Source organism: Calypte anna, chromosome 3 (assembly GCF_003957555.1).
Source record: "Calypte anna isolate BGI_N300 chromosome 3, bCalAnn1_v1.p, whole genome shotgun sequence".
In the NCBI taxonomy this organism is placed as follows: Eukaryota; Metazoa; Chordata; class Aves; order Apodiformes; family Trochilidae; genus Calypte; species Calypte anna.
The window spans coordinates 83,029,550-83,045,300 of NC_044246.1; the positions used below are offsets into that span (position 1 = coordinate 83,029,550).

Here is a 15,751-nt window from a genome sequence, read left to right on the forward strand (position 1 = left end):
GCCAGTAACTATACCCTATTCTTGTTCCCTTGGCCAACACAGGCTGAGTTACTATTAGCAGTGGGAAGGTAGTTAACCCCTCCTTGTCTAATTAAAGTCTGGGAAATGTGGGAAGAGAAGGAAAGTTGGACACACAAATACAGGTTAGTCCAAAAGAAAGCTCTCAGAAAGTTTAAGGATTTCAGTCCCAGAGCAGAGAAATGAGTGCACATTAAAAATGTGCTCCTGCCTACATCCCTCTGCACTGCAACAAGAGTGCAGTGCCTTCAGGAGGCTCTGAGGGTTTTTTGTGACCCTCTCCCAAAGTGATGCAAAGACGAACATTCGGGGAGGAGCTGCTGCAGTGCTTCCGTCTCCGAAACCTTGCTGACGGCAGTGTTGTTTTCTGATCCACAGGTCCAGAGGATGGCATAGCATATCACCACCACCCAGGGAGCCGGGGTCCTTCCTTGCCTGCCTGCATGCCACTTGAACTGATCCCAAGCCTTTCTTTTTGGACTGAGGAAACCTGAAAACCTCTCTCTCCTAATTCATGAGCCAGCAGGATGTGGTCGCCGTGCTTTCAGAACGCCTGCTCATAGCTGCCTACAAAGGCCAAGTGGAGAATGTGGTGCAGCTTATCAACAGGGGTGCCAAGGTAGCAGTTACCAAGGTAACAAGAGAAAAACGCTTTGTGAAATCCCTGGGAGCTAACATAACTCCTAGACCATTGTTTGTCACAATGCCCTCCTAGCTTTACCATTCTGAATGTGACCGAAGTTAGGGTTTAGTTTTCCTTAAAGTTTATACTTGGGTAGCTCATATGAATTTATAGTATAGTGCATGCCTTGTATTTTTACACTTCTTGGTGGATGCAGCTGTGGTGAACGCTGAGTCCTTAGAAACATGGTGTGCTGGTGGAGGGGGAGAGACATTTTTCAAAGCATGTCTTGACTTTTGAACACTGTGTGAGCTGATGAATGGAGCGATTCATCACTGTCGAGGGAAAGCAGTTCAGAGCACCCACCTTCCTGGGTGAAACTATTTATTTGTTGTGATGTGGTAAAGTTATACAGAAAGTGTTTCTTGCTGCTAAAGTCTCTTGGTTACAGCAGCCTCTCTTGTAGCAAACATCTTAATTGATTCATGCTGTGTAGACCCCAGTCAATTCCAAACTTATATTGCAAGCTATGTTCCCTGTTCCTTCAGGATGTTGAAAGATTTCTGCTTAGAGAGTTCAAGCTGATACTCGCCTATTTCTGTCAGCATGTTACAAATAATACTAATGTATAAAAGATGAGATAGAATTGGCTGTTGCAGTGATGGTTTGATCAACAAAAAAAACCTTAAAAAGACTTATGTAAGTTTAGAGCTGGACCATAAAATATGGGATGTCCTGTTTTGAGGAAATTTTTTTTTCCATCATATCTAGTTTTATTTTTATTTCCATATTGGTTTTGAACATTATGTATGTATGGAACAAATATTTATATATAGAAAGCAAATGTGAGTGCATTTGATAAGTTATCTGTCTTTTCCTCTCTTTATCTGTCAGTGACATTTGTTTTCAATCCCTTTGCATTGTTTGAGTTGTAGATAGTACTTATTTTGAAAGCTGGAGTGATCCAGGGACTACTGATGTATCTATGTTTTGTTTGCCAAAACTAAGTGGCCTCTTGTTGTTAGATACAAAGCACAGGTCTAATAAACATGAATGGTCCCATAAAAATGCTTGTTTGGCTCAGTTGTCCAAGCAGCTCTGTAACTGCTAAACAGCTATTGAAGGTAGTCATTAAAAAATCAGGGAATGGTTACAGTTGTCTGAATGGTAGCTCAGAGCTTTCTAGTTGTTTGTTTGTTTGTTTGTTTTTTTAAGATCATGAACTGTGAGACTGTTGAGGGACCTACCTGTAAATACACAATTCAAAGGATGCCATACTTTGTATAAATCTGTGCATTAGTGTAATTTCAAATCCAACTTCCACACTCCTTGAGCATAATATGTGGTGTCCCTTGTAATGGTTATGAGCGTAATCATGCCACTGATTTAACTCTGTCATGGGATTAGTTGCCACAATCCACAATTTAAATGCAACATCGACACTTTGCCATTGTTTAGGTTGTGTATTATGCAGTTATCAATGCCTTCTGCTAATTACAGTAGGGAGCAAATTGTGTAGATGTGACTTCTGTACACAAAATCAGGTTAATTTGATAAAATGCAGATTTGCTAGAGCTGACAAGTTTTTCTTTCCTAGATGATATAGGTGGCTTCCTGCTCCATTCTCTTGCTTTGTTGTTCCACCCTTGTGTGGAAAATCAAAGCAAAACTCACATGGTGGCAAAACTACACCCAGGTGCAGAGTGTGTTGGTGTTTCTGTGGGGAAGCCACACTCTCTGGTGAGCTGTGAGACCATCCCTGCAGCTGGCCTGGTTCTGTGGGATTGTAGCTGTTCTTTCTAGAGGTTGTGGATCATCACCATGGAGCCTGGGGGTGGTGGTGATGGAAGCTGCCCCTCTTGTCATTCTGGATGCATCCTGGCACATCAGCACAGATGATGTGGTTGGGTTGGGTTAGCCCAGTGACAAGCCCTTCTTATAAGAGATGAAGTCTGATCAGCAAGACTTGTGGAGGAGTGCACTGAGTAGAAAGGCTCTCAGAGGAGTGATTCAGGCTGTGAGCCTGGGATATTTTGGAGGCAAGCACATGCATGTTTTCCTCTCATACTGCAAGCCTGACAGAAATGAGCTCAATGTGAACCAAGAGGTGTGAGACCAAGCTGCTGCCTTCCTCAGAGCCCATCAGTTCAGGCTCAGTAATGTCCTGTCCAGGTCTATAAAGCATCTGGCTCTCACCCAGCCAACTACTTGTATAGGAAGAGTATGAGCATAAATGGCCTATGAAAGCCTGTAAAAACATACCCTGGGAGAGCTTGGCTTGCTAATCTGGTGACATATACATGCTGGAAGGAGAAAGATACTTACAGAGTCAATAATAAGGTTGTCACAGGAGCAAGCATGTACAGATATCCTCAAGTACATTTAAAAGGGGTTTTTTAGCCATAAGAGAGACGGGTTCTTGTGCAGTTTTTCAATAAACAGAGCAGGTGCTAAGGAAGAACTACTTTCAGGATAGGGATTGTTAATTTTAGGATGAAAATTAGATGGCATGGTTTTTGTAGCAGAGAACCATTGATCAAGCTTTCAGGTAAATTTAAATCCCAGAGGCCTTTCCCATCCTCAATATAAAGCTAATTTATATAAAAATAAATCTATTCTTGTGCATGCATGCCTTAGTTCTCTTTTACCTGTGTGTCTTCTGCTTTTGCTCCAAGAAAAAAAAAAGTTTTTGTATTTGTCAGTCAAAATTCCTGCTGAATTCTATCAGAGTTTTATTGGAAGAATACATGTGGAGACAAAGCTCTTTGGAGAGAGAGAAAAGTTCCCACATCACTTCAGGCTTTGAACCTATTTCTGATATGCATCTGCAAGTGCAGACTGATTCTTATGAAAAGCACCATGCAGAACCACAGCTTGAAGTGACCAGGATCTAAAGTTAAATGCTAGAGAGTTCTTTACTGAAACAGGATTAATTGAGCATGGCTCAAGGAAAATGAAGAATATTTTCTGTAACAAACCAAGTATGATTAAATGCTGGATAGCTGAGAAGTTCATCCAGTTCTATTTTAATTGTATGCAAGGAAGATCATATGATGTGGTTAATTGCTGCTTCAGTAAACAACAATTCAGCTGCAAATCTGTATTTTATTTTTGTCACCTCTGACTAAGTATCAAAATTCAGTGTAGAATTTGTTGTGTCCAGGTGCTCACTTCAGCCTTTCCTTCAGAAAGGCTTGTTTCATTTGGACTGTGTTCCTAACAAGTCACCTGTCCAGGTGAACATGGAATTTTATATTCCTGCATCTTCCCTGACTCCAGCAGGGATAATGGGGCTCTTTTCAGATTTGAGAGCTTTTAAATGGAAGAGCTGATGGCCACAGCACTTGCTGATATGACACCAGGGAGCCCAGAGTGGGAGAAGGGTGGTGGTCCCAGGTTGCATATACATTAAACCATCCCACATGCTGGTGTTAGAATCTCTGCTACCAGCCGTGTGATTTGGTGTTCAAGGAGCAGTCTGGATCTCAGAGGCTTCATGGCTCTGCTTTGGTCATCTTCTCAACCAGGATGCTCCTCTGATCCTGCTCTGCCTTGAAGGATGGAGAAATTATTTCCATTTTTATGCCTTATGTCTGATGTTCTTCACAGGTGTGAAATTTAGAGGTGTTTTTTTGATGAAAAAGACAAACAAGAAGTAGGTGCCTTTGTATTTTGGTGAATAAGCTGCAAGAGCTAGAAAATGAAGAATTGAGCCTGGTATAATTAAGTCTTTGCTTCCATATAAGAAAGCTGGTCCCAGCTTCCACTCCTTTTAAAGTAGAGCTTTATCTCAGTAAAGTTACTGACAGCTGCATCTTCGACATTTACGTGCTGAGACTTTTGCTGAGTTGCTCTGCCTTGCTGTCCTCTCAGTGTGTTGTTTTCCTTTTCCTGGGTTCTTTTTTCTTTTGATTTTTGCTGAGTTGAGTTAGTTCAGGCAGAGGGCTGCAGAGCCCTGGGTATGGCCCGGGAGGAGAAGGCCAATGGCATCCTGGCCTGTATCAGGAACAGTGTGGCCAGCAGGTCCAAGGAAGTGATTCTGCCCCTGTACTCAGCGCTGGTGAGGCCACACCTCGAGTACTGTGTCCAGTTCTGGGCCCCTCAGTTTAGGAAGGATATCGAGGTCCTGAAGCAGGTCCAAAGGAGGGCAACCAGGCTGGTGAAGGGACTCAAGCACAGACCCTATGAGGAGAGGCTGAGGGAGCTGGGGCTGTTCAGCCTGGAGAAGAGGAGGCCCAGAGGAGACCTCATCACTCTCTACAACTCCCTGAAAGGAGGGTGTAGCCAGGGGGGGGGTGGTCTCTTTTCCCAGGCAACTCTCAGCAAGACAAGAGGGCACGGTCTCAAGTTGTGCCAGGGGAGGTTTAGGTTGGATATTAGAAAGAATTTCTTTACCGAGAGGGTGATCAGGCATTGGAATGGGCTGCCCAGGGAAGTAGTGGATTCTCTGTCCCTGGAGATATTTAAAAAGAGACTGGATGTGGCACTCAGTGCCATGGTCTGGTAACTGCAGCGGTAGTGGATCAAGGGTTGGACTTGATGATCTCTGAGGTCCCTTCCAACCCAGCCAATTCTATGATTCTATGATATTAGTGACACCTCTGGTCAGGTCACCTCTTCTCATCAGAAGAATGGAGAGAAGCTCAATTTCCCCTTCCAGGCATCAGCTTTTGAGTGTACCTGAGGGATGCTGCCTGAAACAAGGCACTCACTGGGTGCTGGATTTCCCTGGGGTGTTGCAATGCAAGGTGTAGCATTCAATAGCAAGAATTAATAGAGCCAGAAAAAAAGCTGTGTATTAGAAAGCATACACAGAGGAGTGTGTCACATCTCTGCTAAATGTGAAAAAGCTTGCTAGGGGAAGTCATAAGGTAGTTCAGGCAGTTTTAATGGAATTGGTACAGAGCTGTGAGTTTTATAAATGCTTTTTCCAAAGAGGACCAGAATATAGCTTTTCTGCCGAGTGTAGCATTAAGTTCATAGATATAAAATTTAATTATGTGGAGAAGAGATGATCACTTGGAAAAATACTCACAGAAATGCAGAAGGTAGTGCTTCTGTTTTGATTCAGTAATTTTGTTTGATGTGATTTTTGAACTAATTGTATTACGAACCTGCCATATGGCAACATTTTTGTAGTACTGGGGTTCTTGTAGTCTTGCCGTCAGGATTTCAACTTCCGAGAATGTTGATTCTTTAAAACACTTTTTTTCTTCCTTTGTAAGTTAAGACAGAAATAAAAAAACATACATTTTGATGATTTGACATTTTTGTACTCCATCAGTTTGAAAAAATACTTACATCTGTTTTAAACAATAAATAAAAATAAATGACTAGCAAATATTTAGGGACTTGCTGAATGCTTTTTGAGGTCAGTGAAACCCTTTCTGCTGATTTGAGCATGCAGGTTATTTATGGAGAGCAGTGCAACAAATCATGATTGTGAACAATGTGATGAGACTTGTTTTGTGTGTACAATGTCATGAGACTTGGTTTTTTCAAGTTTTCAAGCTTCCTAATAAAATGTGGATAGGCATGTTTTTGTGTAAGTGCAAAGTGGATGAATAAATAACAGTACCTGAGTAGCAGAGGAGCAGCGTGAGATGGAGAATAGAATGTACTTGCACAAAAGTATCTACAAATACAAAACCACAAGGAATGTTTGAGATACTATGGTCTTCCTTTTGGGGGCAAGAGGGGTGGGGGATTTGTTTGCAGAGTGCATACACTGGCAGCTGCTCTAAGAAAATTCTGGTTTTAAACTGTATGTATTGGCAGCTGCCTGTCAATGTGTGGAAGTTAGAATACAGGTTAAATACAAACAAAACCCGTACCCTTGCCTTGTACTGCTGAAATTCATGTGGCTGTTTCCTATGCTTGGCTGCAACCTGATATGCCCCATAACTATGGCAGCGAGTCACAGTTTTTGGAAGTTGCAGCATTAGAGCAGTAGGTCCCATTTATTTTGTCAATAAGCCTGTGACACAAGAGGATTTGTATGATTTGTTGCCCACTGAAGCAATTATTCACATTTGAATAGAAGTCCAAATTGCGTATTTTTTATATGAATGACTGGTTTATTGGTTCATTAATCCCAAGTTGTAGCAGCCTCCCATTTATATTTCTGTAATAAGCACCAAACCATTACAGCTCATATTTGGAAATGCTTTTAAGCTTTTAAATTGGTAATCTGCATGTTAAGGAGTCTCTGCTTTTAGTGTTGCCTCCTTGTAGTGAATGCCTATAGAAGCCACTCTTGTTCTTGCAGGTTTCTTCTCCCACTCAGACCCCTGTGTGTGTTCAGATAAGCCCCCTCTTTGGTGCTGCAGCGGTGGGTGCTGAATGCCTTTATAGAGGAGAAATGCAGAGAAAAATGTCTCCCTTCCTCCCTCTGCCTCCTGGGTATTTTAGGTAGGATGCATTATTGTGAAGAAAAAAAATTAGTAAAAAGAAAAAAAAAATCTCTTGCCCTTGAGCAGTCTCCTTCACAGTGTGAAAGGCTGTTGGTTTGAGTTGCAAGACATGAAGAAGATCAGAGGCATGTGAGAGCAGCTCTGGCTGTCATTGCTGAGGTTTCCCACCATGGCACAGACCTGTTGAGAATTTCTCTTCAAAGATGGTGATGCTCTAAATTTGTCATCACACCACGAAGGGCACACAGATTGCCTTGTCTCTCCCTCATAGTTTGTTCTGGATTAATGTGTGTGCATATATGTGCATACATACCTGTGGATGCACATATTTGTATGCATATATTTGCTTGGGGAGGTGGGTGGGAGTGATTTTCTAGTGTCTGCCTTGCCAGGACTGGAACACTGTCCAGCTCCTATCTCTGCTCTCATTTTGATGTTACTGGGAAGAAAAAGAATATCTGGCATTGCCAGTTCTTGCAGAGTTATGATTAATTTTGAGATGATCAGTGGGTGCTTTTCCAAAAGCCTGAGCCTCTAATCAGTGTAATGTGCTGTAATTGATCCTCCTTCTCCCTCTCCTGTCCTAGCTGGGGTCATAGTTTTCCTTCATGGTGTCCCTTCATAGCGGGAATAGCTGAAGGGCTCCATGTATGTATTATCTCCAGTCTCTTAAGGTCTCTCCCTAGGCATCTCCATTAGGTCAGATGCCTCTGAACCTATGAACTATTATTTTAAATGGAATTCTGAGTTTTGGGGACCCGTCTGGAGTTTTTTGAATGTTCTGGGATGGTGACAGGGGAAATGCAGCTCATGCGAATCTCTGTTGGCTGTGGGATGGGAACAGCTGAGCAACCCCCTGGTTTGCAGCTTTCCTTGGCCTCACGTTTGCCTCTTCCAGCAAATTCCCTCTCCTCCTTCAGCAGGAATCTCCTAGGGCTGCCTGTGAGCAGGGAACAGGTTGGTCCCAGTCACAGCAGGACTTGGTGCTCCTTGGGGCAAGGGCACCCTCCTCCTGATAAGCCTCTTCCCCAGGGAGGCTTTGTTTTAATGTGCCTTAAGGCACTGAACAGTCAGGTGAAGGTCGTGTGATCTGGATCTTCCGAGGTTTTGCAACATTTTCCTGCCCTTTCACACCCTGTGTGGTGATTGTCTGGGAAAGTGTGTCTCTCAGATTGAATTAAACTCATACTCTCATAGTTTATTTTTACCACAGTACCTCTGGCTGCACCTCAGCGTTTTTTCAGTAGTTAGAGATGGTTATCTTGTCAGAAGGTTTCCCTGCTGTGATATATTCATGTAGTTGACACTGTTCTCCTTTTAAAGTACATGAGCAGGCTTCAAGTTGGGTTTGTTTGGGATTTTTTTCTGCTCTGTGCACAGATTGCAATAATTTTTTTCATGATACATTAGCAACCTGCTGAGAAGTGAGATGTCAGGATTAGCTGATTTACTTAAAGCAGTTAAATAATGTAGAAAGTTAAAACCCATATACTCGAGTGTGTTGGAGTACATATTCATAATACAAACACATTGTTCATAGCTGGGAATGATTTGTCAATCTGACCTTTTTCTCTTTTTCTTTTTATTTTTTTTTCCTTTCCTCTTTCCTCTTTCCTCTTTCCTCTTTCCTCTTTCTCTTCCTCTTTCCTCTTTCCTCTTTCCGATCTTCCTCTTTCCTCTTTCCTCTTTCCTCTTTCCTCTTTCCTCTTTCCTCTTTCCTCTTTCCTCTTTTTTTCTCTTTTTTCTTTTTTAATTTTTCTCTTTTCTTTTTTCTTGTTTCTTTTTCCATCTTTCTTTTTTGTTTTTCTTTTTTTCCCCCCTTTCTTTTTTCTACTTTCTTCTTTTTTCTTTTTTTCTTCCTTTTTTCTTTATTCCCTCCCTTTTTTCTTTTCTCCTTTTTTTCCTTCTTTTTTCATTTTTCATTTTTCTTATTTTGTTTTTCTCTTTTCTTTTTTCTACTTTTTTATTTTTTGTTTCTTTTTTCATTTTTCACCTTTTTTTCCTCCTTTTTTCTTTTTTTCTTCCTTTTTAATTTTTTTCCTCCTTTTTTTTTCCTCTTTTCCTTTTTTATATTTCCTTTTTTTTTTCCTTTTCCTTTTTTTTTTTTCTTTTTTCCCCACTCCACAGTTGCCTGGAGACTTTTGTGCCTCTTACTATTGAGTTCCCTGGAGCAGTGACACAGCCTTTGATCTCCTCCAGGCTGATGCAGAAGGCGGGGTGCTTGCTGCCCTTCACCATAGGGGCAGCAGACGCTTAGGTGAGAAGCACCCAGACAGGAGTCTGGATGGTGCCCAGGGACAGTGGTGACAGTGGAAAGCAAACCCTTCCCCACACCTTCAGTGTGGGAAAAATGAAAGTTTTCCATGTGGGAAGGAGCTGCTGCTGCTAATGGGAGTCAACAGATCTGGATGTCAGAGTGGGGGAGGACTTTTTCCCTTAGATCTGGCCCTCAGATCAATAATGCACAACTGATCGATGCTTAATGCTTCCAGTGCATAACACAAGCAGTCAGTAATGCCGTGGACATCTTGTCCCCACTGGGTCTGTGAATTTCAATCCTGGCTTTCATTTTTGCTTTGGTGAGGCTGAATTCCTGAGGCTTTACAAGCTACGTGGGTATAAGATTTGCTCAGTAAAAATATGCCTGTCCTGAGCTTTTTGGGTTTTTTTATTTACTTGAAGTAGTCTTACTACAGAGGAAGTTGCTTAAAAACTCAGAAAGGTGGTGGTTGTCTTCTGCTTACTTCAGGCTATTAGTAACCAGCAGCTTTTGAGGTGTTTGCTTCTTCTGTGGGTGACCTAGTAGGGCCATTATGTTCCTTTGCTTTGGGTAGAAAAATGGGCAATGGAAGCAATAATTAAGAAATAGGTACATAATAGATACATGTGAAAAGCAATACAGCTCTTTATCTCATAAAATGCCTAGTGGCAGTTTAGGGTGTTTTTAATCCTCTAATAACAGAGTCTAGGCTGTCTGTATGTAAACATGAGAGCCATAATGGAAAAACAGCAAATCAGTGTTTGGCATCATTTTGGTTTTAGGATTCTTTGGAAAAATACTGTGATTTTAGCAGTGTCTTAAAACTTGTTTTATTAATTGTGATGAAATAAAATTCACAACAATTGTAAGAGGTTGGTGTTTAACAGTTCTTAAGGTGTTTCAGGAAGATTTCATGTTGGTGCTTTGAGATTTTGTATGTGCGTGTAGATACATGTTTATATACATATACACAGACAAATACTTCCTAGAGCAAGAATTTATTCCTGATTCTCTCTTTTGAGTTTTCTTTTTCAGGTTATATGGGTTAAATATTTAGGGAATAGTTTGTTCTAGCACTCCTCTGTTGTCCAGCCTGCCTCTTTCAATCTCTTCCTTCTTTAAGCCTCTTTTCACAGTGATTCTTGTACCTATCTTAGGAGAAGCAGCCTATTCCCCCTTTCCTAAAATGTTTCATTTTGAATTCTGTCAAAGGATGATCAAGTGGGGCCCAGTTACAAGTAACTATTGTTTTCTTCTTGTCATTTCACTTAGATTTTTGGAATCCATTTACTGGGGAGGTGGTGGGGCTTTTTAATGTGTTTTGCTGGCAAATTCAATCTTTGCTGTTTTTTTCTCCTAAAATCATGTTTCCGTCTCACTAATTAAAGCGTTTCTTTCCCTTGCTTTTTTAGGGAACCATCCTTGATTACACTGTATATTGAATTTCTCATGATTATTTATACTCTGACTTTCATGTGGAGTAGAGCTTGGTAATGTTTAAAAATAAGCATTGTTTAAAAAAAACTGACAGATCTTTGGCAAAATGGGGTTGGTTGTCATACGCATGAAGTCACTTGGAGTGACTACAAGTGTTCCAAGTGTCTGTCATATGCAGCAGCCCAGTAATTCTTATTTCTACTGCAGAGGTGGTATCCATTACTATATATGAATTAGTCTATTAATGTACAGAGTGAAGTTGAAAGCAGTTGACACTTTGGTACTCCAGAGGGACAGAAACAAAACGGTCATGAATTCTTCTTAGCCTTGAACACTAAGTCAGATCTGAATTTTTAAGGGAGTATCCTCACGTGAATATAAAATCCCTTTCATAGAGTATCAGGATAAACTGAAATATTAGAGATGAGGAGGAAGAGTTTTCAATATGCACAAAATTAAGGTAAAGCCCTTGCTACAATAGTGTATATCAGTTGCTACTATTGCAGGTTTCAGTGAGCAGGGTATGAACAGAATAATGAGGAAAGGCAGATAAATCCTGGTCAACTAACATGCATAAAAATTAACATATTCTCATTTTCTTCTGATTTCTAGCATGGGCGGACACCCCTACATCTTGCTGCCCACAAGGGTCATCTCCACGTTGTCCAGGTTTTGTTGAAGGCAGGTTGTGACCTGGATATTCAGGATGATGTAAGTAGATACAACATTCTTTCTTGGGGTGGAGGGAAAAAAGGTAATTTGCACATAGCAGTAGACCTTCACTTCTTTGAAGTAGGATTGAATTAAAAAAAAAAAAATCTGTTTCTCTGTTTTCTAATTTGGAGATGTAACCTCTAATTTGGAAATGCAAAACTATATGGGAGAAAATGTGAAATGCAGTGCTTTTTCAATGAATAGCTTTGTCTTCTCACTCGAGCTGCAGAGCTTTATAAGAGCCCTGCTTGCTCTGGGAGGGTGTGAGTAGCAGTGAGAGTCGGTGGCTGCCACTTGGTGTAGAAATGAAGTAAGAGTTCTCTGTACTCTGTGAGAAGCCACTGGAGGACATCAGGTAGGGGACATAATCCATTGTAATGTTTCTCTGAAGTGAAAGATGCTTTTTGTGTAGACACATCTTGCATTGGATAGAGTATGGAGCAGCTGCCCTGGAGCACTGTGAAGCATTGCAGGGAAATTGTCCTGTTGGCAGCTGAGCTCGATGTGGGGGTGGTCGCATCTGTGAGGCTGTCGTGTGGTGAAGCCTCAGCCTCAGTTTTGAATTTAGCAAATGGTAACTTGTTTTCATTTGTTAATGCATGTAAGTTATTGGAACTTCTCAGTTTGCCATAAAAGTAGTTCTAATCTCAGGCTTTAAGGTGCATTGGAGTGACTGGTTATGCATTTATAGTTATTTTACTCTGATGAACAAAGATGGAGACTGAAATGTGCAACAGCAGGTGAATAATGATGACTTCTGGTGGCGCAATGGGACAGGCTGCTTCCCCCCAATAAATTAAGTGTAGATTCTTCAAGGGATGTAGATCTTTAAAGGTGGTTAGTAGAGAACTATTAAAAGGTCACTAGGAACGTCTAGGTGCCTTCTGAAAATCCTTTTAGGCATTTGTTTGCATCTAGAGGGTCTTGAATATCTATAGAAATAGAAAAACTGGTTTCTTTCTCCACATAATCAGCTGCTTTCCTGTGAGAACTGTACAGTCAGTCTGTGTCTGGCAAGTGTAGGACTGGAGTACTGGTGCAGCCAGCTTTCTGCTGGGAAACTTGTTTTTCTAGGAAGAAACTTTGGTTCCTGTACTCTTCATTCTTTCATTCTGCCCATCTGTGAAATAGAGCAGATCTGCAAGAGTAAGGGGAATATCAGTTTATTGAGATGGATCCTGAGTATGGTTTTTGACTTCTTCCAGCAAAAATGATTCATCAGGTATTTAAGACAAAATTGCAGGTACGGTACGAGTACGATCTGTTTTCCTGAGAAGTGCAAGTTGCTCTTAGACTGCAAAAACTTCCACTGATTTGCTTAAATTTTATTTCAGTGAAAACTGTTTTTTGGGTAAGTCTGGGGTGTTTTTAATCCTCTAGAAACAGAGTCTAGGCTGTCTGTATGTAAACATGGGAGACATAATGGAAAAACAGCAAATCAGTGTTTGGCATCATTTTGGTTTAGCAAACAGGCTTGCATTTTAGAATGCTTATCTTGTAGAAAACCTATTTCACTTGCCTTGCAGACTTCTCAGGGGTTTTGTTTATGACAGCTGGAGACCTCTTCTAAATGTAGTAAATAATCTGAACAGAATAGATGCATGCTTGATTCACAGATACTGTTTCTTTAAACCCCATTTTTGATTTTGGCTCTGTATTTAGTACTAGTAATTTTGTTGGGGTTGAGGAGAACCTCATGAGTTGCTGAGTCTCAGAGGATGTGTTTGGATTTGTCTCAGATGATAAGGAAGGCTAAAACTCAAGGTGAAGATTTTTGCTCGTGGTATTAACTAAAATATTTCTGCTTTCCTTTTACATAGGTCTTCAGAGAAAGTTTCTATTTCTGGTTTCTCCTTGTATAATTTGTTTTTACACTTTATTTATGCCCCACAGAATATGGCCATATTCTCCTTTATTTGCAATATACTGGTTATGCCTTCTGTCACTTTTACTGGGTACTAATTTGGCAGTGAAGGCAACTTGGTATCAAGTTTTGTTTAACATCTGTATGTTTCATTGCTGTTTTTCAGAAATACAGATTTAGGTTCAGAGATAAAATCACTCATGAGAGTGGCAAGTATCATATTTAATTGAAAAGTAAAGTACTTAGATAATTTTTGTCTGTGGCATTCTTGTGATAACACAAACAAATCTCCAGATTCTAAAAAGATGACCTGTAGTTCAGTTTTCTAAATAACAAGAGAAACCTAAACACATTTATTTTGGGAGTTGACTCTCTTTAACTAATGGACGAATGCAAGACTAACTTCCCCTCTACAACATGATAAGCAGAAGCCTAAAAGCTGGTAAATGCTGTGGAGAGATGAAAACACTCACCTCATGTTTCACAGATGTGTTCTTTAAAACACAGTAAGAGCCATAAGAATTAGTTGAAGAATGACCTCCAGTGGCCTGGAGTGGGATTATTATGAATTTCAACCAGTGGACTCCAGCTCTGTAGAGTATGCCACCCCAGGAGCTAACTCATTCCTTCTCCCTGCCAATCCTGGAAACTCTTACTGGGATCCCAATGCCATCTCTGAATGGTCCATGAGTATCCACACAGCACACACCTCAGAAATAGTCAAGGAGAAAGTTGTCCCGGTGAAGGAACTCAAGGACGAGAAAGATAAGAGAAACCAGAAGAGAAAGGCTAGAAAGGAACCTAGAAGATCAGAAAGAGAGAAGGAGGTTAGAAATCTTCTGCTTCAACCTTCCTTGAGCTTGGTGTCTCCCATGGCTGCATGCTGCAGAGCCTTGGCCTGGCAGCCTGGCATGACCGTGCTCTTCTGCGGTGCATGACTGCATGGCGGGCTTTGCACGGGGGGCTCTGCATCAAGTTCCCTGCTCCCTCTCTGTGTCCTCTGAAAATCTTAACTGCGGAAAAAAAAGTTAATTCAGAACAAAGGCCCAAGCTCCCAAACTTTCCTTTCCGGAAGCTCCGGTTTAAGAAGTAGAAAATGAATTTCAAATGGAACGAGAACCCAGGGTTCATAATGATTTCTTGCTGAATGTAAATATTCAAAGGGGCTTGTTCCTGTACTCCATGTCAGTCTAACTTAAACTGTAATTTGTTTCACCTTTGATTACTTTTTCATACCTTCATCACTTCTGCTGGTCTTGCATCATCATTTTTTGTTCAGAGTGAAGTTCTTCTCACTGTATGTCCCAATGACTGCCTTTCCTTAGCGAAGGACGAGAGCAGCACAGTCACACTGAGAAGCACTAAGGCACATTCAATTGCTTTTGTGTACAGCAGCCTCAGGACATCCATGTATGCTTATAGGCTCCTGAGACCATTTAATACTTGGTTATATTTTAACTTTGATATATTTTGTATTTTCTACTGTGAATTTAATGGTTTCATTTCATAGTATAAGATTTTGCAAGTGCCACCCATCGCTTTGTACCAGGGATTGAAAGCAGGAGTTTTCACTGCCTGTTTTGGTGCAATTCTCTTGTAGCAAGACAGTTTATCTGGTGATTTCTGCAAACATAGAAGGACAGTGAGGAGTCAGAATGTGACACTGAAGACAGACTTTAAAGGGAATCCTACAACTGATGGGCCCTGTGGAGAGTAGGATTGTGCAGGAAAACAAAATACAGTAGTCGTATATATATTTTTTAAATCAGAGAAAGCAAAAAGTATTATAGGCTAGTGTAAACTAAATCTCATTACATTTGAGCATTAGCACTTGTAATAGAGACTCCAGTAATGCCATGCTGTTCCTGTAGCATGACAGAGGCAGAAGAGCCAGCAGAAGTAAGCAACATCTATCTGCAGCTCTTTTGTAAATTGCTTGTGTTACCTCCTTTCCCTAAGGGTGAACTTCAGATGTAGAATAGATGCCTATCCAGTTCCTAGGTGCCTGCTCCCGGTGATTGCATCCACTGCTTTAATTTAGTTAACAAATGAAGAAATTTGAGGAGGTAATTGCAAATACCAGGGCACTGAGCACATGCCACTGGCCTAGTCGAAGGGCTAAGAAAAAGGGCAATACCAAAATCCACAGAAAAGGTAAAAGATTTAGGAATCTGCCTTTCTTTAGGACTTTCTTTAGGAGCCTGTAGCTCTCTCCTAAAAGAAGGCATAAAGAGCATGGTTTCATCCTTCAGAAATTTATCTGCTGGTGCTAGTCCTTGCTGGGCAGTGGCCCCATACAGGCAGCCCCATGCAGCCCCTCACCTGGGGGACAGACTCCAATCCCAGTCTCCCACCAGCACCTCCCTCTCTCTAGCCCAGAGAAAATAAATGTTTTCCTTAAAGATGGAGTGCTTTCAACACAG

The 15,751-nt window shown here is 41.1% G+C and overlaps 1 protein-coding gene across 5 annotated transcripts in view; it reads left to right on the plus strand.

Moving 5' to 3' along the window:
- The window catches only part of ANKRD6 (ankyrin repeat domain 6), a 106,418-nt gene that overhangs the window by 69,977 nt on the left and 20,690 nt on the right, over positions 1-15,751 (plus strand). For all 5 annotated transcript variants that reach the window (XM_030448103.1, XM_030448101.1, XM_030448105.1 and 2 more), the window contains 2 exons: positions 397-652; positions 11,363-11,461. In XM_030448103.1, coding sequence (XP_030303963.1) covers positions 533-652; positions 11,363-11,461 — 219 coding nt within the window. In that variant the 5' untranslated portion in view covers positions 397-532. The remainder of the gene's footprint in view (positions 1-396; positions 653-11,362; positions 11,462-15,751) is intronic.